Consider the following 24,318-nt stretch of genomic DNA (forward strand, 5'->3'; position numbering starts at 1 on the left):
TTTGCAAGTGAAACAGCTAATTTTGTGTTTCGCCTTGAATGTTTTTAACCTTTTTTTTTTCTTTTTTTTTTTTTTTAAGTTTTCCGGACCCTTGGTGCTGCTTTCTATTTCCAAGGTCCAGACAAATTATAGAAATGACACAGCAGCGTTGCATTGTCAGACAAAAATATCACGCCATTGCAAGACATTAGTCTCACTCTGCTTGTCTGCAACACTTTCTGGCACCATCAAGAGACAGAAAAGAAAAACATAGCCTAATCAATGCGGAAAAGGGTTGAAAAATAAATTCAGAATAAAGAAGGAGTATGAGCAAGGTTTTTTTTTTGGTGGGGAAATAACGAACACTTTATTCTCAAATTCAAAGCCTTCAGACTTGAATGTTTTCCTTTCCAAGGTTATAGCGAGGGTGGGTGTTGTGATGTTTTAAACGTGCATGGCTGTGTTGGGCTGCAGTGAATGAATGGTTGCTGTCTGGGAAGGTCAAGACAGGGCTTTGTTTGAAACAGGCAGGATAGGTGCTGATAAAACACACACACACACACACACACACACACACACACACACACACACACACACACACACACACACACACACACGCACACACAGAAACCAATTGAAGAAAGCAACATTAAACTTTCTCCTGTGCAGCAATAGGACCACCACACCACAACGAGGCCTTTGCTACCACCACCGCCCTGGATCTTGAGAACATAACAGTGCAAGTGGGCGAGCATATGTTTTTTTTTTCTCCCCACAAATGAGTAAGACGGCCTTTGTTGTGGTGTATCTTAGAGAGAAGTGGGAAGGAAAAACTAAAAATAAGCAACTTGAGATGAATGTTCAACATCAGTTATGGGCAGACAGATAGAAAAACCCGTTCAACCTGGACTACTTTAGAGGACACACACACACACACAAACACACACACAGATGATGCTAGTGCTGCTCGCCATGGAAACATCTTCCAGCATCAGCCACAGAAATAAAGACAATGGATGTTTAATCTCATTCAAATTCAAAATTGTTTATGGAGAGAGTGCACGCGCTGTCATACGATGGCTGGATTTCAAGCAGGTCCTAATTGAGAGTGGAAAATGTGTTGTTGTTGTTTTTTTCTTCCCACTCCCTTTTCTGTTTGTTTTTATTTTTATAATGTCAGAAGAAGCGTAATTATATGTGCTGTGGTTGGTTACATAAGGTTTTTCGCTGTACATGTGGAGTCAGTATGATTTGTTTCACCATTCAGTACGCAAGGTGTTTTATTCATGCGCTTTATGTTCCTCATCCTGCGGCTCCCCAGTGGAATTGGAAAACGCGCCCCCTCCCCATTACCAGCTGTGTTATTTAAGATTTGGTGAATTATGTTTGTTGATACTTTAAAACTGTGATTTTTTTTATTTATTACCTCAAATTGATTTCTCAGTTTCCACCAAAGATTGCATCATACGGGCTGAGCAGTTATTTTTATTTACATTGTAGCCTACATGTTAGGCTACAATCCCCTCCTTCTAGATTTAGCCTTAGAATTAAAAATGTTTTTCCTCAAAGCATCAATATTGAATGCAAGCTTTAAATCTATATATAAATGTCAATAAACATAACATCATGTCTGTCATGTTTCAAATTTCATTTCATTTCAAAGACCTTGCAATACGGTCGATTTGTTTTTCCACCACTGCTTTAAATCTGAATTATGAAATTACAGCTTGAACTCACTAGAAATAAAATTCCTCCATGTTAAATACTTCACTTGGTCTCAGGGGCGTTGCTAGACATTAAGTAGTACCGGGGCCCAGCCCCCCCACCACTAACCCCCCTCCACCTCCACCAAATAATAAAGTACTTAAATTGCTGAAACCCCTTACAAATTAAACATGAAACCTGTAATTTCCAAGGCAAGTGATATTTCTGCTGAATCTGAACTGAGTTTGCTTATTATTTAAGCTTTAAAGTGCACTGCCTATATCATATTTATACTGGGGCATGAGCACTATAGTACAAATGAAAATGGCATAAATAAAATGGACCTGCTTGGTCTGTTAAACCAGTAGCTTTTACATTAAAGCTAAACTTTACAAATCAAAAGTGCTGAATAACATTGTCTGGCTCTGCTTAGTCATGTTCTGGACTTTACGACTCTTCTCTGCTGAACTGCGACATTATGTTTTAGTCATCGGGCTCATTTTGCAATAAGATCTTAATAATTATTGCAGGAGGATTTTGAATATTTTAGATGACAGATGTATGACTGTGAGTTAAGAATTTGAAATCACAGACATCACAGCTCCTCCTCTCTGTGTTTGTCCACCTGTCTCTACAGATTTTTTTGAGGAGTTGGTAGACTACTATTGTACAAAGAAAGAAATCACAGGGATCCCCATTGACGCCATTGGTCAGTGCTGCTCAGTGGAGAGGAAAGAGTCAAGACGACTTTTTCATCTCATGCAGTGAAGTGTACAAATACCGATGCGTCACATATTCAGGAAACTAAGATGCATGCAGGATGTCATTTGTGCTACATCCTGTGTTTCTCTTTGTATCTCTCTCTCTTTTTTTCTCCCTCAACACCCAGGCAGCTCAAAAAGTCAAGATTGCATCAAAAGTAGAGTCTTTATTGATGAGTGGGCAAAAGAACCACCTCAGGTAAACTGTACAGTTACAGGGTATCATCTCGCGAAGGAATGCCAGACGTAAAAATTATGGACCTCGGTTCACTTTTTCGTTTTTGTCTTCCCGTTATCAACATCTGTACAAGTTGTAATCTCCAGTCTTGAATCTATGAAATGCAGTGGAAATGCATGCTAATACAGTATGCTGTGTGTGCAAGTGTCCGCGTTTAGAAAAATTGACTGCACAAATATATCTTAGTAGTATGTCTTCTTAACATACTGTAGGTCAGACATTTTTGCATTACATGAATCTTAATTTGGAGAGACAGCTTTAATGTAGGCTAAGCCGGTTACCGTACACCAAACATCTCTGGGGTCGTATCCAGCCTGGAGACGTTTTGGGATATTAAACGTATCCGGATGATCCAGACACTCCAAATGGTGACATTTACGTACAGGGGTGGGGTTGAGGGTGGGGGTGGGGAGGGGGATATAAGAAGGCCTGGTAACATTCAAGTTTCCTTCACATTAAGTGCCACTTCATTCGTTTTTTTGTCGTCTTCTTCTTCGTATTCTCGTGAGAGCATAACAGTACTTTAAAAACATTCCCAAGATCATCATTTTCGCAAATAAATGTTCATTTGCTAATGATTTTTTTTTCTCAAAACATCATAATTTACATCATCATTCAAGTCAATAAAACCCTATGGCCTGTTCGCAATGTACAATTGTTCATTTTTCTAATTATTCGCCCCCGCCCCCCCCTCCTCCCCTTTTTCATTATCCATCTGTATTTCACATTTGCTTGTACATTACCATTAAAAATAAGACTACATTTTCAATTATGGAAATCCATTTAAAGGATAAATTTCCATATGATGACTGTTCAATTTTTGCATGATTTTGAGACCACAAGATGAGGCTGCTTTCATATTGACTCAATATCACTGGAACCTATTCTACTATCATTACTTCTCTCTCTCTCTCTCTCTCTTTCTTTCTGTCTCTCTTTCCCCTCCCTTTTCCTCCTCCTTTTCTTTTTCCTACCTCTTCTTCTCGCACACACATACACACAAATGCTATATAAAAACACACAAGCAGGAATATACATTCCTGTACAGTCTATACAATATCAAATCAAGTCATATTTCAAAATAGTGTCATCTGCTTAACATGTATAGTTTACAAATAAAGGAAAACAGGCAATTTTTTTTTATGATACAAAGAAACCTGACACGCCCTAAATCAAGTCCAAAAAATCAAGCATGTTAGGGGCTTCTTGGGTTCACAACAGCTATTTAAACGTATCCAAGGTTATTGAGTCCATTCGATATTCTGCAGTCTCCTTTGAATTCAATGAAAAGGTGTCCAGGGGTTGTTGTCTATCAATCCATAAAGACCCTTTTTTTTTTAGTTCCTTGATGTGTTTCAGAGTTAGTGTCGCTCTGATCAACACTTTTCCTTTTCACAGTCCACGGCTCTTCTCCTCAAGGATTTCACCTGTGTGTTTGTGTGTATGTGTGTCTGTTTTTTTTGTGTGTGTTTGTGTGTGTATGTATGTGTGTCGCATGGCATGTGACACAAGAAAAACCGATGATTCTCGGTCGGGGGAAAAAACTGTGGGGCGTGTCCCTCTGAAATAAGGCAACATCAATTTAAAATGGCATCTGTCACACTTAGTCGGAGTGGTGATTGTTGTGATCGTTCCCACTTATTCGTAATCATACAGAAATACAAACCGTTTCAAGAGTTACCAAGGCTTTTTCTCTTTGTCCTCTGCACCCGACAACTGCACTATTTGTTCAAATATCGACATTCTTCTTCATAAAGTAGCACTGTGCCTGCATTTGTTGGCAAAAAAAGGTGATTTTTTTTTCTCTTTGTTGTGCAAAACAACAAAACAGACACTGACACTTATAACCAAGGTGCGTTATATCACTTCTACACTGCAAAAACTCAAAACCTTTCCAAGAATATTTGTCTTATTTCTTGTCAAAATGTCTAATTTCTAGTCAAAACTAATCTCTTTCCACTAAAAATAAGACTCATCACCTAAAAATTAACTTGTTTTCAGATAATTTTCACTTGTTTCAAACTAATTTTCAATTGAAATAAGTAGAATAATCTACCAGTGTAAACAAGTTTTTTGTGCTTGTAATAAGAAAAACTGGCTCCACTATCAGATTTTTCTACTCATTTCAAGTGAAAATATGCTTGAAAGAAGTAAAAACTGTCTAAAAACAAGCTACTTTTTAATGTGATGAGTCTTATTTTAAGTAGAATTTGTTTTGTTTTGACTAGAAATGAGACATTTTGACTAGAAATAAGACAAACATTCCTGGTAAGATTTTGAGTTTTTGCAGTGTATTCTCCACATTTTCCCTTTAAAACCTGAAACATTCTCCTCATCGAGCGCTTTGATAGCTATATCTCTATATCATCACATGATGCAGTAGGCCTCATCCTGGGGCAGGTGTTGTTTAGTCCTCCAGTAGGTGGGCAGGTGAGCTCGCAGCACTTTCCTCAGGTCCTCGTTGAGCAGCAGACAGAAGATGGGGTTGACTCCGGCCTGGGCGAAGCTCATCCACACAGTGATGGAGAGGTACCGCTGCGGGATGGCGCACGACTTGACGAACACCCTCCAGAAGCACGCCACGATGTAGGGCGCCCACAGCACCAGGAAGAGCAGGGTGATGGTGTAGAACATCCTGCCCAGCCGCCGCTCCGACCGCACCTCCTCCATCCCGAGCAGCCGCCGGTGTTGATTGTGTAAATTTTGCCTGATGCCCAAAAGAGTCGGAGGCATGGGGCCGCGACCGAACCCGGCGATCCAGTTGGCCGCGGCTTGGCCCGTGGCGCCGGGACCGTGGAAGGTCCAGTTCTGGCTGATGGCCGGCACCAGCTGGACGGGCTTCATCTTGCGGTGGCGGTACTCGAACAGCAGCAGCTTGGCGTAGAAGCCGTGGGTGGCGAGCACCACCACGGCCAGCATGAGCATGAAGCCCAGCGTGTCGTTGGTCTTCAGGTAGCGGTGCTCGAAGATGCACTGGTCCTCGTCGCGGATGAACTTGTACGTCCCCACGTCGAAGACGGGCGGGAAGGCCATGGCGACGGCCAGAGTCCACACCATGCATATGATGGCGGCGCACGTCCAGATGGTCATGCGCTTGGCGTAGAAGCGGTGGTGGGCGATGGCAAGGTAGCGGGTGACGGCCACGCAGAAGAGCATGAAGGCAGCGTGGAAACAAAACAGCACGGCCATGAACGCCACGACCTTGCAGCTCAAGGCGCTGTAAGTCCAGGCCGAGCTGTTGTGGACGGACACCAGCACGAAGGGGAAGCAGGCGGCCGAGCGCACGGCGTCGGCGAGGCACAAGTCCAGGAGAAAGAAGTAGGGAGCCTTGTGGAGAGTCCGGTCTCGCAGGACCAGCAGGGAGACCAGGAGGTTGCCTACCAGGCTCACACAGATGATCAAACCCAAGAAGACCAGCTTGAAGTAGGCAGACATATCCGTGGCTGAGACTCCTCCACCACCACCACCACCACTGCTGCTTCCACCACCGCTGCTGCTGCTGCTGCCGCCCCGCGCCAGTCCGCTCTGCGAGGCCAGCACGGCCAGCAGACTGCCAGGGCCGTCGATGGCAAAGCTCTGGTTAGCCATCCTTCTCTCCCCCCCCCCCACCACCCCACCTTCCTCCTCCTCCTCCTCCTCCTCCTTCCTCCTTCTCCTCCTCGCCTCCCTCGGCCTCCTTTATGAACGCTAGTGATCCTCCTACAGCCTCCTTCACCTCCCACGGCTCCCTCGTCTTTTTCTTTTTTTTTACAAGGAGAGGCCGCCGTACGGATCTTTTCTACACGGCAGCAGACTCATCTTTCCTCTTTGTCCACATCATGCACACCACCTGTGAACAAGAGACACACACTGTAAAAAGAAAAGAAAATAATAAATAAACGTTGTGTGTTATAGGTCTCGACCAGCATCAGCATCAGCAGCAGCAGTGGATAGCAGTGGTCGCCCAGCCTAAATAAACACAGCAGACAAAACTTACATTTATATAGATAGAAGTGCTGTGTTGGGCAACACAGTGGAAATCTCTGCCTTCCTGTTTCTCTGAGGCTGGGATCAGATCAGCAGCTCTACAGCATGCCAGCTCCTTGGCTCTCTCAGTAATTACCTTGCCCGTTGCTAAGATACAACAGCTCACATACTTTGTGCAAGTGTGGGTGTTTGAGTGAATGCATGGGGGTGTACAGGGGGGGGGGGGGTGGAGGATGGAGGATGGAGCAGCCAGACACAGTACAACCAACCAACCAACCAACCAACCAACCAACCAACCAACCAACACTATACTGGGTAGCTATGTCCAACACAACAACAAGGGATGCTGTAAAAAAAAAAAATGAGCAAAGAACATTTTATGCTTTTGTCTCTGCTGCTGCTGCTTCCCCCCCCCCCTCCTCTCCTTTCCTCCCCCCTCCTCCTCCTCCTCCTCCTCCTCCTCCCTGTGCATATGCATGTGTGTGTTACAGAGCAGACTGGGTGTAATCGGTGCCATTCACACACTCGCAGCACACACACACATACAGTAACAAATATGAGCATACGATGATCAGAGAGAGAGAGAGCAAGGCAGCCATTTGGTTTCCACCGTGCACCTATGTGTGAAGTGTGGAATTTTACTCAACAGGGAGAGAGAAAGAGAGAGAGAGAGACGAGCTTCAGTGTGATCATCATCATCATCGCTGTGAGGCCTCGGTGCTGCTGCTGCTGAACCACCTGAAATCTGCCTCTTTATACCAAGACGACAGGATTAAATATGAAAAAAATGAATAAAAAAACCCCACATTTGAGTTGCAGCCTCTTCTATATCATATAATAATAATAATAGAAATAGGCTACACTCATTTACAGGCATGAGGTGGTAATAATGCATATAGCTCATCTGGGTGGGCCTGCTGCTCTATGTAGGCCATGAAACACAATATGATTTTTAATTTTTTTAAATATATATATACTGTATATATATATTTTTTCCATTTTAACCCATTCATAACATAACAGCTCTCTGCCACCTTGACAAATACCATTTCACCTGATTATAGATGGCTGCCATGTCAGCTAGGCCCTGGCTGAAACACAGACTGGAGTGGGGGGGGAAAAAACAGATGAACAGGTGTCAAAACCACCTCGGCTGTGTATGTGTGTGTGTTTTTGTGAGGAAGAAAGAGAGAGAGAGAGAGAGAGAGAGAGAGAGAGAGAGAGAGAGAGAGAGAGATGATAACCTACCTTTCATACCCTCATTTTTTGGGGAGGAGGGGGAGGAGGTGGAGGTGGTGGTGGTGGTGGTGGGGGTTGAATGATCTGTTCTTCTCTGACGATAAAAACAACAACAAATAAAGAGAGAGAAGGAGGAAGAAGAAAAAAAGAAAAAGAGGATCCCAGTCGTTTTGTGTCTCTCTTGTTTGTCAAATCGAGAGAAGAAAAAAGCACATCATAAAGCCTCGTGCTCTTGCTCCCTGTGCTCTCGCGGCTCAAACAACACCTGTTATGCATAAATCCATCGCATGGAAATCGAAATGAGCAACATAGAATAAACATAAGACGGCACAGAGGCGCATCTAATAATCAACAGCTGATCAAAAAACCATCCAGGACGAGCTCTCTGCTCTTAAAGCCACATTTAAGAGATATGTATATAGAGATATATAGGTTATATATATATATATAATTAAAAAAAATCCACTGCCAGCCACCCCCTTTTTTTCTTCTCACTGTCTCACAGAGAGGGATGTGTTCATTTGCTCTGTGTCTGAATATCATCCGAGAAAACAGATTTTATGTTGCATCACGTCGAAGAGGAAGAAGATGAAGAAGAAGATGGTTTTTCCAGATCGAGGGCTGGGAACAGACGCGATAGGAAAAAAACACATATCTTGTTGTGTTCATGTATCCAAAATGATGTCAGATTCTCAACGCTTATGATGAGGATGATGATGCTGCCGCTGCTGCTTCTGCTGCTGCTGCTGCTGATAACAATAATAATAATGATGATAATAATAACGATGATAACAATAATAACCCACCCACAGACGTTAGAGAGGAAAAAAAGATCGCGCATCCCCTAAATGAATCGTCTTGGCCAGTGGCAGCAGAACAATTAGTCCACACAGACATCTGCCTCGATACGTCTCTTTTTTCCATCTTTGAGTCACAGAAGAAAAAGGCGATGGATGGATGTATTTACCCCCGGACTGTTAATATGCAGTCTTTGTTGCTGCCGTCCAGCGAAGGTGGACTACATCTTAACCGTCCACAATAAAAGCCTCCACCGGAGAACAAATACATTTTTTGTTTTGTGTGAGGCAAATCCAGCGATGTCACGAGGAAATCCACCACATCTTTGCAAAAAAAAAAAAAAAAAAAAATCTCTATAAAAATAAATAAAAACGCTGTCGAGATGACGACAGGGCAGAATATCAAACAAAGGAGGAAAAAAACCAACTAAAAAAACAAAAAACAAAAACAACACGGCTGGATTAGGCGAATTATTCCTGAATAATCCCAATTATGGCTGCTTGCAGGGAGGCAGCTCGCACATTCGCGGAAACCGTCGGTTTTGTTCGGAGACAGGGAGAGAGAGGGAGGGAGAGAGAGGGAGGGAGGGAGGGAGGGAGGGGGGAGAGAGGGAGGGAGAGAGAGAAAGAGAGAGAGAGAGAGAGAGAGAGAGAGAGAGAGAGGCGGATCTGTGCAGCAGCAGTAGCAGCAGCATCACTGTGAGCCACATCTTCTCTCTCATCATGTTTTATTCTCTCCGTCTCTCCGGCTTCATGTATGACGGTGTCTCCACATGTAGCGAGGAGCTCCGGCTGCCATCAACCAACAACAAACCTCGGTGGTGTCCACGGTGCTGCTCCAGCCCCCAGCCCCCCCATTCCCACCCCCACGGTGACACACTGGGATGGCTGGACCCAAAATGACACAGGATGGCCTGACAGGGCCGCAGCAAAGGATTCTGGGTCCTCATGTTAGGGGTAAAAAAAAGAAAAGAAAAAAGAAAACATACAGTGGATACACAAATATTATATGTTTTGAAAAATATGTGTCGTTATGCCATTACCTTGCACTTTTACTCATGGATTTACTATAATTTGTTTGTAATGTGATATATAATAGAGGAGAATATAGCTCTTTCACCTCAGTTCAGTATAGCCTACTGTATGACATAACATAATACAATAACTTACCATATAACACGATGACAGATAAAAAATTTTGACACAGGATGGCAAAGGATTCTGGGTCCTCATGTTAGGGGTAAAAAAAAAAAAAAAACATACAATAGATACACCAAGAGTTTTTATTTTATATCTTTTCCTTCATAATTTGAAAAATATGTGTCGTTATGACATTACCTTGCACTTTTACTCATGGATTTACAGTACTATCATTTGTTTGTAATGTGATATATAATAGAAGAGAATATAGCTCAGTTCACCTCAGTTCAGTATACTGTATGACATAACATAATACAACATAATAACCTATAATCATATATCACGACAGATATAAAGATTTGACACAGGATGGCCTGACAGGGCCGCAGCAAAGGATTCTGGGTCCTCATGTTAGGGGTAAAAAAAAAAGAAAACATACAGTGGATACACAAAGAGTTTTTATTTTATATCTTTTCCTTATATCATAATTTGAAAAATATGTGTCGTTATGACATTACCTTGCACTTTTACTCATGGATTTACTGTCATTTGTATGTAATATAATATATAATAGAAGAGAATATAGCTCAGTTCACCTCAGTTCAGTATGTGACATAACATAATACAACATAATAACCTATAATCATATATCACGACAGATATAAAGATTTGACACAGGGTGTCATAGAGGAGAATATAGCTCAGTTCACCTCAGTTCAGTATACTGTATGACATAACATAATACAACATAATAACTTACCATATAACACGACAGATATAAAAATTTGACACAGGATGGCCTGACAGGGCCGCAGCAAAGGATTCTGGGTCCTCATGTTAGGGGTAAACCCCCCCCCCCAAAAAAAAACATACAGTGGATACACAAAGAGTTTTTATTTTATATCTTTTCCTTATATCATTTTATATGTTTTGAAAAATATGTGTCGTTATGACATTACCTTGCACTTTTACTCATGGATTTACTATCATTTGTATTCAATGTGATATAGAAGAGAATATAGCTCAGTTCACCTCAGTTCGACATAATACAACATAATATCTTATCATATAATACAGATATAATATAATATAATACAATATAATGACATTACATATGACATTACCTTGCACTTATGGATTTACTATCATTTGTATTCAATGTGATATATAATATATAATAGAAGAGAATATACCTCAGTTCAGTAACATAATACAACATAATAACCTATCATATAACATGACAGATATAATATAATATAATATAATATAATATAATTATACTGATATGTGTCTAGTACCAAATTTCATTCATTCATTCATCAGGGGTGAACTGAACTGTCACAGCTTTGGTGATTCTGTGTCATTTCATTTAGCGTCTCCATCAGGTCAAAGGTCAAACATGAATTTCCCATAAGCCTCAGCTATACTTTGTATACATTAGCATGCTAACAAGCTTAACTAAGATGGTGATGGTGCACCAGCATGTTAGCACTGTCAGGTGGAGCCTCACAGTGCAGCTGAACACTTCTACCATGTTTCTACACAAAGAACAAATATTCTTCTACAGTATACGTATTGCTTAACTCCATTTTTGACAAAACTCAACCTTGCTGACTATTTCACTCCCTGAGTCAATGTAAATACCCAGAGGCCTTGAACAAAATAAAAATGAGAAATGATTTATTTTGTACACACTGTGAGGTATTTTGTCTTTATTTGATATCAGACAGCCGGGAGATGTCAGAAAATATCTGGAGTAGCAGCTACATCATGACACTGCATCAACACTGTTCAACACTATTTGTGAGTTTTCTTTGCCACTGAAGGGCAGAAAAATGGACGATTGATGTAAGGAAATCACCATACAACAACTTGATACGTGTAAATGTGAGATTTCAATGCAAATAATTTATAATGTTTTTTTTTTTAAAAAGCCATGCAACAACTACAACAACATGTAAGGTGCACCAAAACAAACAGGCAAGCTAGCCACTGTTAACAATACAATTTTGATAACAACACTCAGGGCTGTACGAACCGTGTAGGAAAATGTCAACAATGGATAAGAATTGAACAGTACTATGTCTACATGGCTGACTTTATTGTGAAATGAAATAAACATTAACATTTCAGAGTGTAAACTGTTGAAGCGAGAAGCAGCCAACTTGAATTCTTATGTCAGGGCTTGCAGGATTTTTTCCAACTTTCCAAGTCAGAGATCCAACTTCGGGGGGTGGGGGGGCTTGGATATTCAGATTACAAGTAGTAGGCTACAACTGGAATGCATCATAAAAAGGATACACTAGTGTTGCTCTCCACCACTGGCAAAAAGTTTGATGCCAAACTCAGAACATTTCTCCTAAACTGGTGAGTAGCCTATAACCTTTCATGCTAACATAAGATGTGCAGCTCCTTTAAAGTTTTGGCCTCATTTCAGATTAAAAGTGGAATATTTTTCATTTTTGTTGTGCAGAAATGTGAAGGCTTGATGAATGGACTCCACAAATATTAAACAAATGTTCTGCAGAGTCATATTTGAGATAAATAACACCAATAAACCATGGACAACATGTGCTAGTTCTGTTTTTTTGGAGGTAAAATAAGAAGTAGCCTAATAATAAATTGTGGTATATTACAGAAAACAAGATTTTCCTTGCCTTCAGGGGGCAAATATGTTATTTAAGTAAAAGATTGTGCTCCTCACTGTTTCATCTGTTTCCCGTGATGAAATAGCTCCATTTGAACAAACCAGCTGCCCATTAGAGTGATGTCACACTGGGTAAGAAAGGAAGAAAAGTAGGAAAATAACCTATTTAACTGCTGTTTTGTAATGTGTCATGACACTCAGAGAACCTTTTCTGAAATCACAGCATAGTGCAGCTTTCACTGGTGTAGATTATTGCTTAAAAGGGCATTAATTATTTCAAAGCGAGCGTCTGTTGTAGAATTCACACTGATTATCCTCCTTGGGTCAGTTTTAAGTCTGCTTAAATTTTTAATACCTTCCACACTCGAGCTATGTGACCATCACACAAATTAATCACTCCCACCGGTTTTTCCCTGCAGAAGTCTGTGAAATAAAGAAATAAAAAGAAAAAACGCGCCCTGATTAATAATTCTGTTTTAAGGCCAAGTATGTGATCAATATTATGACACCTGACGTCCAGAAACAGTTTTAGTTTAAAGGGATAGTTCAACATTTTGGCAAATTGGCCCATTGCTATAATCCCTATAGTCATAGCAGTAGGTTTGTTACCTTTAATTGTCAGTGCAAGCTATTTTTAGAACGGCGGAGCAGAGCTGTGAGCTGCTCAGAGCTACGCTACGGAGGCTAATGGGATTTCTTGGTTTCCCTCATCAAACTCATCAAATACACAATCCAACAACTCCAAACAACAACTTGGTGGACAAGTTGTGACCTGCACATTCACCACGCTATGAGATAATAACAGAACGTTACCAGACAGAGTTGTTTTAGAGGTAAATTCATGCAAAACCGCTGATGCGCGTTGCCTTCAGGGGCAGTTTTTCATCAAGCAGTCTCTGTATTTACCTCTAAAACAACTCTGTCTGGTAACGTTCTGTTATTATCTCATAGCGTGGTGAATGTGCAGGTCGCAACTTGTCCCCAAGAGCGTTTTGGAGTTGTTGGATTTGATGAGTTTGATGAGGGAAACCAAGAAATCCCATTAGCCTCCATAGCGTAGGTCTGAGCAGCTCGCGGCTCTGCTCCGCCGTTCTAAAACTAGCTTGCACTGACAATTAAAGGTAACAAACCTACTGCTATGACTATATAGGGATTATGGCAATGGGCCAATTTGCCAAAATGTTGAACTATCCCTTTAATAAAGTCTATAGAGGACACATTAGGAAACACTCAAGTATTAGTAAAGGTGTATCATGAGAAATAGTGTGCGATAACTCATTATGCAGCATCTGACGGGGGGTTTCTTGAACAACGAACGCTTCCAGACACTGGTATCAGTTTACAATGGCCAGTGTGCAATGCACTCTACTATGACACTATGACTTCAGTGCAATGCGTGACCTTTGGCTTCTATCTGCAGCTCATGTTTCTGTGTATTTCCACTTCAAGCGAAGCTGAACGCGCTCCAGAGTCGGAGGCGCTACAGGCTCTGAAGTTATTTTAGTGGCGTGTCTGCTTCTGCACTGCAGTATCATTACTGTGCATTGAACCTGTTGTGCTTTTTTCCCCCCAGAATGAATAAAAACAGACACACAAAAAAGACACACAGTAGCCATAATAGTACAGGGTATGTGACCACGTTTTAATGGCAATACACTGCAAAAACTTTCATCACTTCAAACACGTCATTCAGTGCTTCAATCTTATCTGAGAGGTCATCAGAGTTTTGATTTAATCAAATCGAACATGCAACAGTGAGTGAAGGGGGCTGGTGCTCGACTCTAATGATAAGTAAATATCACTTTCACATCTCATACTGGACAAAATTTTCAGATTTGTCCATCAAGCAGCATCAGTTTCAATCTGATCTCCATTAAAGGTCATCAGGTTTTCTTTCTTTTTTTAAAACATTAAGGCAAAAATAATCCACATTTATTCTTGTGCATTTTGTAAACAAAATACATATTTATATATTATTATTATTATTATTATTATAGATATTCTGTGTATTAAGTGTCCATCTATGGAAATGTTAACTCCTTTTTTTGTCCTTCGTTAAAGACATAATAACAACTGGAATTCACAAAAGCTTAATTCATGGCAGTTTGATCAGGCAACAACCTCAGCTACACACTGACGACAACAATGAAAACAACAACAGCATCATGTCACTGATTGATTAATCAGATTATAACACCACATACACTCGTCTCCACATGAAAAAGTAATTACACAACACTTAAAAAATGGATCTGGTATTAGAGTGATCACAACAACGCTGTAACTTGATCACTAGACTGTAACTTAGGACTTTGACAGAATGCAGGAAAATATCTCACTAATATTTTTAAGGACTTAATACTCATAAATTGTGCTCAATATATATTTGCTTTGATGAATAACCTAAAACAAAACGTAAAGCCCCAGTATGTAGGAATTACCCCCATCTAACGGTGCGGTTGCATATCTGAACGTATTCTTGATGTTGCATTCACGTGAAATCGGGCAGATGTCAGACAGACAACAGACGCTGCATGTAACAGGATAAACAAGTGTCTATGTAAACAAGTGGTCCGCCAGCACGAGGCAGAACAATACAGGCGTGACAATATGTTGTCATGGCGATGTCGTATTGTTTACCTGACCCACGTTTTACCGTCTTTCTCTCGTGGAGTAAAATGACATCCGGTTGGTTTGCCGACGGCCGTCTGCCTGACTGCACCTGAATGCAACATCAGTGCCTCCGTCCTTCCTCACACTACACAGTGGTGACAGTTTTAACAGGCCGAGCCGACAGCTCCGCTGAGTTTCCGTGGTTACCTACGGTCACGCTGCCACTCAACGTAAAAAATGGCGATGCAACATGGCCGCCTCGGTTCGGTGCGTCGCCCACTTATGTAACGACTTGTAACAACTCATTCTAAGGTACGAGAAAGCTTTCATTTGTATGCGGGTGTGATTCGACTTCAGTGAAATACGTATTTATGAAAGCAATATTTGATTTTTGCTAATAAAAAGCCAAATAAGTTACATACTGGGGCTTTAAATCAACTGCACAGTGACACACGACATCAGTATGTTTGAACTCGACGGCTTCTTTTGGAATCATGAAAAGGCACTTGAACTTGTGAATGACTTCATCACAAACGGTGCAAGACCATAAGCAGTCCCATGAAGAAGAGCGCGCTGGGCTCCTGCATCACTATGGAGAGGGAGACGACTCCGCTCAGGAAGATGATGGATGGCATCAGGTTCCTGTTTACGTCACGGAGCTCAGGCCGGAGCTCAGGAGCTTCTGACAGAGTGTCTGATAGATCCTCTAATAAAGCGTCGGGGGAAATCTGCGGAGCGTCTTCCGTCTCTTCTTCACAGGCCGGCGGGTCGGACTGCAGCGCTGCAGAGTTCTGGCTCGCCTCGGAGACACCTGCACTCACTGAGGGGATCTCTGGGAGTTCAGGTTCAGGTGCAAGTGTAGGTACAGGTGCAGGTGCAAGTGTAGATACAGGTGCAGGTGCAAGTGTAGGTACAGGTGCAGGTACAGGTGCAAGTGCAAGTGTAGGTACAGGTGCAGGTGCAAGTGTAGGTACAGGTGCAGGTGCAAGTGTAGGTACAGGTGCAGGTGCAAGTGTAGGTACAGGTGCAGGTACAGGTGCAAGTGCAAGTGTAGGTACAGGTGCAGGTGCAAGTGTAGGTGCAAGTGTAGGTACAGGTGCAGGTGCAAGTGTAGGTACAGGTGCAGGTGCAAGTGTAGGTACAGGTGCAGGTGCAAGTGTAGGTATAGGTGCAGGTGCAAGTGTAGGTACAGGTGCAGGTACAGGTGCAAGTGCAAGTGTAGGTACAGGTGCAGGTGCAAGTGTAGGTGCAAGTGTAGGTACAGGTGCAGGTGCAATTGTAGGTGCAAGTGCAAGTGTAGGTATAGGTGCAGGCGCAGGTGCAAGTGTAGATACAGATGCAAGTGTAGGTGCAGATGCAATTGTAGGTACAGGTGCAGGTGCAAGTGTAGGTACAGGTGCAAGTGCAGGTACAGGTGCAGGTGGAGCTGGAGCTTCACCTTCTGTCTCCTGGCTCTCTGTTTCTGGAGACAGGAACTCGGGCGGACCGATCTCGCTGTGCGCTGCAGAGCTGCTGAGAGAACTTTCTGCAACAAGTTCACTCGTTTCCTCTGCGACTTCTTGCTCAAAGGCCTGAGTCACAGTGGGAGCAGAGACGCAGGCTGCAGGCAGCTCCAGCTCCAGCTCCGGCTCCAGACAAGGACGACTGACTGTGTTTTCAGTGGATCTGTCCTCTCCTGTTGGCTGCAGATTTGTCTCTGTGTTGGTTGGAGGATGCATGCGAGCGGCCTCTGAAGGAGGGATTTCCTCTCCGTCGGCCTGGGAGCTGTCTGATCTCGGCTTTGACTCTTGTTGTAGAGACGGCGGCGGCGCAGAGGGACTACTGTCTATGGGCTGCTCTGACGTTTGGTTGCCTAATTCATAGTGGAGTCTGGGTAAAGGCTGTGACTTATTTGGCTGGACTGATTCGCTGGCACAGAGTACAAAGGATGAATTAGTTTGAAGCGTGGTTTCGGAAGACGTACAAGGGAGTCGTTCACCTGGGGATACAGTGCGAGCGGACAGTGTGCCATCAGCAGATGGAAGCTCATGGCTGGGCGGGACAGAGGGACCAGATGGGGGAACTGCAATCTGTTAAAGTAAAAGAGGGAGACAACAGTGACAGCGAGGAGACCGTAAAGACAGGAGGAAAAGATTTGTATTCAACATTAACATTTCACACGGAGAGGGGGAAAAGCATTTTAACGCATACTAATGCTTTTCTGTGAAATGGATCCCATGCTGACGTTGTAATTGTGAGGAGATGCAAACAAAACATTAGCGTTATGATGGGACTGACTGAGAAGTTTGTTTGTTTTTTTGTTTTTTTTCCAGACTTGTTGGCAAAAACTTCTAATGTCTTTACTTCCCCTGTCATGAATATAAACAGGTTAATATCCTTTAACTGGAGCCCACAGAGAACAAGATTATCAAAGGGAGAAAAGAACAAATTTTCACTGGTGTTTATCTATTGTAAACATTTTTGTACACATCGAACCAGGGGCTGATTGTTTTTCCTTTGAACACCAGGTTCTGGAACTAATGCCATTAATTCTTAATTTCATTTAACCAAAAAAAAAAAAAAAAAAAGAAAGAAAGAGAAAAAGAAAGAAAAAAAAGCTAATAAAACTGAAAAGAGCTTTGAGGCTGCTCTAACAAACCTACAAGGTCAAATGCAGATAAAAATCATTACAATATAAAACCAAATAACAAAAAAAAAAAACACCCAGAAGAACAAGTGCAAGAGCAAGACACAAAAAAACATGAATAACAGAGATGGGGCTGAGATTGTGCAGCAAGTGTTAATGTTAAAAATAGCTGGACGCAGATGAAGATGTTAAGACTTCTACCTATCTGGTTATGTGTGATTATATCATCATGAGACCTGGCATCCTTTTTTTTTAAAAGGAAAAACACGACAGAGTCACATGAAAACCTTCTAATGTATCAAAATGATAATAATAATATAGCTACTTGATGGCAGAAACACGGAGTGGAGCTTGGAAATGGCAGCATTTGTCAGGAATCATTACACTTAAATGTTTAACCTCTGAATGAAGACGGAGGGAGCTGATGTCACACAGTTGTTGATTGGTTCGCCCCTTTTTTAAATTATTATTGCAATGCTTTACCAAAGGAAAAAAAAAACAGCATGCATTTAAAATACTGGGGTAATACAAACATACAGATGAGCTGGATGAGGTCATGCCCAATATTTGTAGTGTCAGTAGAAAGGAGGTCGTCAGGAGGTTGCCACGGTGTTATTCTGTTAGAAGATGGACGTCCTAATATAGTGTATATATACTGTATATATTTGTTTTCATACACTCTGGGTTGTCTGAGGTGGTTTATTCTTTGTTATGCAGATCCAATGTGACTTTTTCCTGCTTCTGAAACACAAATTTCTCCCAGTCTGATATGTTTTATGTATGGCCCTATTCCAAAATCAACTTTTTATTCGCCAAAATGCTAATGCACGGCCCCTGGTGATCCTGGATTTAAGCAGCTCAACATTTCTCTCTTCCAGCATTTTAGTGTAAAGACAAAAAAAAAAAAAAAGGAAGAAGGAAGAACGGCCTAGAAAAATGTCTGCATAGCATTTTAGCATTACTGAAAATGAATGTTCAGAGTAATATGAATCATATAATTTCCCAGAATTCAGTGCCTTAACGGTGCTTCTCTTCTAACTGACAACGACACAGTGATAATGGAGTTTAGTACAGATAATATATAAACATACAGGACGTTATGATTACACATGGTGTGAATGGATATTAGTGCTCAAAATCAATTTAGACATTAATTCAAAATTTTAGGATGGGGAAATTTTTAAGGTGCAACTATACATGGACAGCATGCGTTACGATGTGAATAGATAGAGAGGCAGGAGGTGCAGATACGAATAGCATACAGTACAGTACGGTACAGTACAGTGGCGTGCTACAGCGGTCAGAAGCGAGACATTACCTAAGTTCTTGCTGAAGCTTCAATGAGCTGTGAACAATATAAACAACCAAGCCAATGATGGTGAGCTTTCAGATTTGGATTCAGGAGTGTTTGTTTTTTTGTGAAGAACTTTTTTTATTGAAGCATAGCGAATACAGCAACATCCGTACAATTTTTTTTTTTTTTTTTTTTTTTTTTTTTTTTTTGAGACATAATACCCCCCTCCCACCTCCCACCCCCCTGGCAGCATCCCTCCCTCCCCGGTCTCCCCTGGACGAGTCAAACATCATCAAGTGTCAACAATACATTGTAGTAAGTGGTGTCCCTCTTGTTCACAACCCAAGAAGTTTATCCTTTATCTGTGCAGCTGCACCTAACCACATCTCCAAAGTGGAGGCTTTAGCATTATTAATCCGTGCCGTAGACAACTCAAGTAACACTATATCGTGGAAATAAATCAACCATTTCCTAGTACTAAGATCATGAGGTGGTAGCCATCTTTGCACTAGGAGTTTTTTAGCAGCTGTGAGGCCGCTCAGCAATAGTTTACGTTGTTTCTCACTTATATGTATTTGAGAATCATCATTAAGGAGAAGTAAGATTGGATTGCATGTTATAGTAGTACCTAGTAATTCAGACAAGACTTTGGACACCCGGCCCCAAAAGGCCTGAACAGAGGGACATTCCCACATCATGTGTTTATAACATCCTATTGCGTTAAGTTGGCACATGGTACAGCTTGGACTTGGTATCAGTTTCATGCGAAACCTAGTGACAGGTGTATAATAGAGTCTGTGACACACTTTGAAGTGAATGAGTTGGTGATTTGGATTTTTGGAAGCTTGAAAAATGTTCTCCCATACATTGTTCCAGGAAATGTCGTCATCCTTCTGACCAAAGTCTCTCAGCCATGCTCTGATCATCGGTAGAGTCTCTTGTTGTCCGGACAGTTTGGAGTAGACTTTCGAAACAAAGCCCCTGCAGGGAAGGGAATTTATCCAATTTATCAGAGGATGTATGGGAAGTTTAGCCCTCAGTGGCACACCATGTGCCTTAAGTGCCGATCTTATTTGCAAATAATAAAAAAAAGAAGAGTCCTGCAGATCAAAGCGGTCCTTCAAATCCTGATAGCTAAGCATGCCATTTCCATCATACAGGTCCCCGACAACATTAATACCTTTCAAAGACCATGGTTTAAAGTCCAGTGGCTTATTTCCAATCTGTACATTCACGTTGTGCCACAGAGGGGCATCACTGTGCCACTTTAAGTTCCCCTTCAGTTCTCTCTCAACTATCCTAAAATTTTTTATTGTGTTGGCAATAATGGGGCCATAGTGCAGCCTACAGTATTTATCTTTTATGCCAGAAAATAAAATGTCCTCCAATCTCCTCGGGTGAACTAGGTTTTTCTCTAAAGATTTCCATGAGACACATGAGCGACCGTCAAGCCAAGCCATGACAGGACGTAGCTGGAAGGATTGGTGGTATACTTTGAAATTTGGGAGGGCGAGCCCGCCCTGATCTTTGGGTCTCTGTAGAACAGAAAGCTTAAGTTTTGGATGGCCATTATTCCAAATATATCCACGTAACAATTTATCAATTTTAACCCAGTAGTCTGGAGAGGGAGAGAGTGGAATCATCATACTCAAGAAATTAACGCGAGACAAGACATTCATTTTAACTACAGATATACGCGTCTGCAATGAGGCAGGTAGCCTGGTCCAGTTAGCAAGATCACGTTCAACTTCCTTAAGAATTCTTTCATAGTTGCTCTTCACTATTTTCTGGATGGAGGGGTGTATCTGTATACCCAAGTATGTAATTTGAGTTACTATAGGAATCCGGCTTGATATTTTGACTTTCTTAGCAGCTTCATTTAGCAACATCAGAGCTGATTTTGTCCAATTGATCATAAATCCTGACTGCTTTTTGAAATCCTCAAAAGCCACTAATAAAGAGTTAATAGAGTTTTCTATGTCTGTCATATAAATAAGGACGTCGTCCGCAAAGGCCGACAGGGTATGAGAAGTCTGTCTGATTCGGATAGGGGACATGACCGAATTTTGCCGAAGGTGCTGCGTAAACGGTTCGAGGGATAGAATGAACAGGCTCGGGGAGAGGCCACAGCCCTGTCTCGTACCGCGGAAAATAGGAAAGGGTCTGGAGTTCAATCCGTTTGTGTTGACCATAGCCGAGGGGTTTGCATACAGAATTTGTATCATCTTAATAAAAGCTTCACCTAGTTGAAATTTTCGCAGTACCGCCCACAAATACTGCCACTCGACCCTGTCAAAAGCTTTGGCAGCATCAAGTGACAGAATAGCACACGGTGCCTGAAGCTGTTTAGATTCTTCTATTATATGCATTAAACGCCTAATGTTATCCGCAGCAAGACGGCCCTTCATGAACCCAGTTTGGTCGATGTGAATTAGTTTATCCATATAGCGTTCCAGGCGTAGTGCCAGCAATTTGGAGTAAATTTTTAGATCCGAATTTATCAGAGATACAGGTCTGTAGTTAGAGCATTGTAACGGGTCCTTGCCCTTCTTTGGTAACAATGAGATTAAAGCTACATTGGTGTGTTCATGAAAGGCACCTTTTTCTAAAGCAGTCTGGATGGAGTCCAGAAGAACCGGTCCGAGGAGGTCCCAGAAATGCAAGAGCACTTCAGGCGGAATCCCATCCGGGCCTGGAGATTTCCCTCTTAACATTTTACTCAGTGCAACTTTTAATTCCTGCAAAGTTATCGGGCGGCCCAGGTCTGCTGCCTCTTCTCCCTGTAGGGTGGGCAGATCCAACCCTTCCAGAAAATTATTACACACTTCTGGGTCAAAGCTATCAGATGACGTATATAAATCCTTGTAATATGCCTGAAAGGTGTTATTTATCTCTGCTGGATTAGAAACCAGGCCTTTAGTAGGGTGGTGTATTGAATCGATGGACGCTTTTGATTCACACTGTTTTAATTTTAGGGCCAAGAGCCTGCTGGGCTTACTTCCGTTGCAATAATAATTTTGCCTAGTTCTATGTATAATGAATTCCGCTCGTTTGCGTAATAAATCATTCAGCTCTTGTCTAACGACCTGTAACTCGTCATTAATTGTGTCAGAATAGTTTTGCTTTAGAGCCCTCTCCAGGCATAAACATTTCTCCTCCAACTCCTTAATCTTAAGATTCCTAAGCTTTTTCACATGTGATGCGTATGACGTTGTAAAATCCCGGATAAAACCCTTTGTCGCCATCCACACTAACCTAGCATCATCAACGGAGCCCATATTGTCTTGGAGAAATGTGGACAGTTTAGTTCTAAATTCCGAGATAAATGCAGTGTCATTTAAAAGAGAGGTGTTGAAACGCCATCTCTGAGATTTTTTGGATTTGAAACTGAGATCAATACTGAGAACTAATGGGTTGTGATCAGCCAGTGTGGCTGGGAGAAATTTAACAGGTGTTACACAATCCTTCAAACTACGCGACAGTAGAAAATAATCAATCCTTGAAAATGATTTATGATATGCAGAGAAACAAGTGTAATCTCGACTACCGGGGTTTTGAAATCGCCAAACATCAAAAAAGTTCAAGTTGTTTATCATTGTATTCAGAGCCGTAGAGGCTGATTGCTGACTGTGTGTAAATGAGCTTGTAGATCTGTCTAAATCAAGGTTACAGACCGCATTCATGTCACCTCCTAGAACTATTTCATATTCTGTGAGTTTCAGTAATTCCTCTGTGAGGTCAGGATAGAAATTATCTTCAAAGACTGCTGGTGCATATACCGATACAAATGCAACCTTCGTATTGTAAATTGATGTGCACACATATGCTACTCTCCCACATTTATCGTTACTAGTCCCTTCAATTTTCACGGGTAAATTCCTCTTAAACATAATCATTACTCCTTTTGAGCTAGACCCACTGCTGGAGGAGGATATCACCATATATTGTTTATTTTGCATCCTTTGGACATCTCCTTGTTTTAAGTGGGATTCCTGAATTAGCACTATGTCTGCATTTGCTCGACGCATCAATTCCTGACATTTAACCCTCTTGATATTGACATTTAAGCCCCGGACATTTAGACTCAGAATAGTCAGTTTAACCATTATCAAAAATCACTGTAGTTATATTCCAGTTATACAACTTACTGTAAACCAAGTATCCAAGCATATGGTCCAGTAGGAGACCCACACCCACCCCATTGCTGCCATGCCCATACCCCAAAACCCGTGTTTCTGTGTAACTTGACCACTGCATAACGCAGCTCATTGAGACTCCAAAACTCGGTTGTATCCCACTTACAAACATAACTGACCTGGCAGGAATATAAGCAGTTGAAACATAAATGTGAGGCCCACTATTGACAGACCCAGGCTACATGAAAAATAACTGAAATTGTCCCTCTGAAACATGAACATAACTGTGTGACAGGGTCCATATTCTCTCTTAGAAACAGTAACTAGTAGTATAACCTGGGAGGGGACCAATAGCCCTCAATGTCACAATTAGTATGGGACAGGTGTCCATTGTAACCAGGACAGATCTTACGGTGAAATCCAGGTCATGAAAAACTCCTCGCCTTATCTTCAAGTGCCGGAACACTCCTGCTCCATCACTTCCCCGTGTTGATGGGCTGCCGCGCGCGTTGTCGAGACCCCATGCCGAGACCCTCGTAGAAACTCCTCTGCTTCCTCCGGAGTAGTAAAGCTGCGTTGTTCACCGCCCAGGGTGATCTTCAGAGTGGCAGGATAGATCATGAAGGATGGGATGCTCTTCTCGCGTAGATACTTCTGTACACCCACAAATGATTTCCGCCGCTGACTAGTGTGGGCACTGTAGTCAGCATAGAAACGCAGCGACTTGCCAGCATCTTGTATGGGGGCAGTCTTGGACGTCTCCCGGGCACCGTTCAGTATAGCGTTGCGGTCTCCGTGCCGAAGCAGCTTCAGTATCATGGTTTGCGGGATGCTCCCCTTCACATGCGGGCTGTAAATACGATGAGCTCTCTCTATCTCAACAACTCTGTTACCGAGCGAGGGTATCCACTTGGGAAGCATTTCTTGGAGAAAAGTGGTTGCGTTGTCACCCTCTCGACCTGCAGTGATTCCTGTGATCCGAACGTTGTTTCTCCGGTTGTGGTCCTCTAACAGCGCGAGCTTCTGTTGAAACTTCTCGAGGCCGGTGGTGTTGTCTAATATCTGGCGTTTCATGGTCCGCGTATCTGTTTGAACCCTCTCAACTTTAGTCACCAAGCCCCGAACAACATCCATATGAGCGTCTAAGTCTTTCTGAAGTTTCTTGACAGAGTCGTCCA

General features: G+C 42.1%; 2 protein-coding genes across 3 annotated transcripts in view; both read right to left on the reverse strand.

The window, feature by feature from the left end:
* LOC146985107 (uncharacterized) overlaps positions 1-24,318 on the reverse strand; it is a 43,366-nt gene that overhangs the window by 12,672 nt on the left and 6,376 nt on the right. The window contains exon 4 of one of the 2 annotated variants that reach the window (XR_015036196.1): positions 15,397-17,153. Coding sequence is in view for 1 of the 2 variants with exons in the window: in XM_085782837.1 (XP_085638963.1) it covers positions 15,612-17,153 (1,542 nt within the window). In the remaining variant the exon portion in view is untranslated. Of the gene's footprint in view, positions 1-15,350; positions 17,154-24,318 lie in introns of those variants that run through there. The other variant, XM_085782837.1, reaches the window with a different exon arrangement.
* On the reverse strand, positions 4,981-6,285 carry LOC146985108 (putative G protein-coupled receptor 173). Its single transcript, XM_085782835.1, has one exon. It carries the CDS (start codon positions 6,268-6,270, stop codon positions 5,050-5,052), a length of 1,221 nt encoding a protein of 406 aa, XP_085638961.1. The 5' UTR covers positions 6,271-6,285; the 3' UTR covers positions 4,981-5,049.

Source organism: Trachurus japonicus, chromosome 7 (assembly GCF_045865225.1).
Source record: "Trachurus japonicus isolate A0001 chromosome 7, Traja_1.0".
Lineage (NCBI taxonomy): Eukaryota > Metazoa > Chordata > Actinopteri > Carangiformes > Carangidae > Trachurus > Trachurus japonicus.